Here is a 3098-nt window from a genome sequence, read left to right as displayed (position 1 = left end):
GACTTGGATAGGTCGGCCAAGAAACTGGCGGGTAGGAAGCCAATAGAGCTGCATTGGAATAGTATCTCCTCCGAGTGGACATCAGACAGTAGTGCTCTTAGCCTCATATGACCCCAGTTATCTCTATCGTCTCCCTTTCCAGTAGCCAGGTGCTGAAGCAATGAGTTCTACTCCCTTAGGGAGCTTCACATTGAACCTCGAGCCAGTCAAAACCTTTACCCAATAGCTCCATAGGGATGAAGAGTCTGGAATGGAACGGAAAAATGTCTCGATGAACCGAGCCAACTGATCTCCAAAGTCGGATGTATGATCAGGTTTGACCCTCTTCCTGGCAGGTGCCTCGAAATCATTAGCCGCTTTAAAATCAGCAACCCAAATGCATTGGCTCACACCTTCCCAGTCTTGAGGAGTCAGGTTGCTGCTACTAATGCATACTCTAAGAGCTTGTGCTCGTTCTATGATTATAAGCTTAGCATGCATAGTACCACTATCATAGAGGCCACCAGTCTCGAAATAGGGATGTACGATCTTCATCTGAGACCACACCTCTCCAAAGGGTTGCTGTATCTCTGCCATTGCACCACGCTTCCTATCATAGTCATCCACGAGTACAATCGGTGTACCAAAGGCGAAGTGTTCCAGAAGCCATTCGATATCGCATCCAAAGCTGCTTAGGAACACGGCCTTGATTGTAGTCTTATCTCCAATAATGTCCGCGAAGGTGAGCTCATTTGGATCATTGCTGCCCCCATCTCCACCCAGTTTATTGAGGTATATCCTAGACCCATCGAACCGTTGGACCCCACTAGCTACCATACTACCGTTACCTGACTTGGATGATGGCTCGCTATCCGACGGAATGTGGCTGCTGCTTGGATGTCTCCTGCACAATACCCGGCGTATAGGACGTACACGTCCAGTACGTGTGTTACGCTGTTGCAGTGAAGTGAAGTCAACCAGCCTATCAGCAGCAATGTTAACATCCTTCTGTGATGTGAATGCTCTCTCTATGATGATATTGTCAGCATTATGATAGGGTATCCATTCCCCCGGCCCCGTCATCCACTGCCATTGTGCCACTAATCCTTCATCACTTGATGACGTTGCTATAGCTGCACCCCCTCGATACACATCGCTTCCAGAACGATACCGTTTATTAGACGAGTTGAGGAGCGAAGAAGGTGAGGCCATCGACAAGGAGTAGTAGCCTACTCTGGAAGGCAGCTGATGAGATGTTAACACAACTCAGTACAAGAGTCGGACACCTATGAATAGACCATGCAGAAGCATCATCCATGGCATCGAGATGGTCGCCCAGAATGGGATGGCGCGTTGGGGAACTCGATGGCCGCGAGGAATCAGTCGATGATAGCTGTTCGATTTCCTGACCAGATATGTGGGACTACAGCTTCCATTGTAGCGTCTCGGGACTCAAATATAGTCCTTTCCAATGACAACTCAAAATCATTTGAGAGTTCCGAGTTATTCATTACGAAATGAGGGTAATAAAAACTGAAACCGATGCCATGTGAATCAAAAGTTCGGCCGAAGAGAATAATGACCCAATCGCGATGCTCGCCCGAGCGAAGCGGCACGCACACACATAGACTGTACTCGTGTGGCGAAAAACTAAGCGGTCGTACGCACGAGAGAGTGCCTCAGCACAAAGATATTCCAGAAGCCAGGAGCGAAAGACTGTAGGAGTCGCAACTGTGATGCTGCTTTAGTCAAGCAGCGCGGTGTAGACGGGAGGCGTAAACCCGTTGAGGCGCGGCTCGCGCATGAGAGCATACATGCATACCAATAACTCATTGCTCAAGGTGGATGCACGCATGCACAGTATCCGGGTTCATCTGGTGAGCCGACATCGTTGACACAGTCGTCAGGCTTTTTTCATGGCCTCTCAATTGCATAGCCCTAGCAGCCATAATTCCAATTCGTGAATCACATTATGAGCGGGTCCATATCGTAGGGTAAGACTTTCAATGCCAAATCCGGTTTTAGCCGTCCGTGTGAACTCATGAAAATGGTCCAAGGAATACACTGCAGAAGAATATACTGATGGTGGACTCCTGTATTTATGCTCATCATGCAGCTCCAATCCAGCTGCTGAGAAGTGGGTTCAATGGAGAGCAGCCGAAACTCTGCATGAATCTACGGTGGTGTCTCATTTCAAAGATGGTATTCGATGCGCCTCAGTGATACTACCTTGCTACCATCCACCAGCGCTCATGAGTCATCTAATAGTCAAACTGGTTGATGGTTGATTGGCGTAATGATGTCCAATCCGACTAACGGCTATGTCGTCCCAAGTACTTTCCTGTCAAAAGAATAGTATCCAAATCTGGATCCACTCAGAACACTCCCGATGGGAGATTTCCAGCACTCACCGAGAATATCAGTACCCCTTTTCGACCGCTGCGCTCGGGTGCTGGGCCTTGTTGATGATACACCCTGATCGTGGATAGTAGTCATAAGGTGTGAAGACCATTAAAAAAACTAGTCGATACAGCACCGTTAATGGATGATGCAGGTCTGGGCTCACCAATCACACAACAACAACTACCAAAGAGGAATAACGAAAGGTAAGTTACGAAGAACCCTAGCAAACAGCTGTTCAGTACTCGGCGATATCTGTGAGCTCTGACCGCTTGATTAATTGCTTTCATACCATCATTGGGTACATTGCAGAGTCGATGATGTGATTTGTATTATACATTGTCAGTCATGACTTTGATGGCCGCCTCGAGGTCAACTGACGAGTCGGCGCATCAGCTGCAGATGGTAGTGTAGTGGACATCGTTCTAAGAAGACGATGAGCATCGCCCATATCAGTTGATAAACGGATCATTTCGCATGGCCTTTGGCGACCTATAAGTTCCGATTCCAGACCAGTCCATAGCTCAGCAAAGACTGATAATGCATAAACCAAATGATAGACACGGAAGCCACCTGCATTAGTAATCCTTATTGCCCGGTCCGAGCCATTAAGGGCATCCAGTACCATATCTCGTCGGGCACCCAAGAACGCATCCACACACTCTTGCATGGTGAGATTGATATTATCCACGGAGGTGGATGGGTCTTTAATAGCTCAG

The 3098-nt window shown here is 48.0% G+C and overlaps 1 protein-coding gene across 1 annotated transcript; it reads right to left on the bottom strand.

The window, feature by feature from the left end:
• Nucleotides 1–123: 123 nt before the first annotated feature.
• On the bottom strand, nucleotides 124–816 carry Pmar_PMAR008470 (tyrosyl-dna phosphodiesterase, putative; the record flags this gene model as incomplete). The annotated part of the gene is made up of 1 exon (XM_002784461.1): nucleotides 124–816. One exon carries the CDS (start codon nucleotides 814–816, stop codon nucleotides 124–126), a length of 693 nt encoding a protein of 230 aa, XP_002784507.1.
• Between the last annotated feature and the right edge of the window lie 2282 nt (nucleotides 817–3098).

Source organism: Perkinsus marinus (genome assembly GCF_000006405.1).
Source record: "Perkinsus marinus ATCC 50983 genomic scaffold scf_1104296935238, whole genome shotgun sequence".
Taxonomy (NCBI): domain Eukaryota; phylum Perkinsozoa; order Perkinsida; family Perkinsidae; genus Perkinsus; species Perkinsus marinus.
The sequence above is the reverse complement of the archived record's forward strand: the minus strand, read 5'-3'. Positions and strand labels throughout refer to the sequence as shown.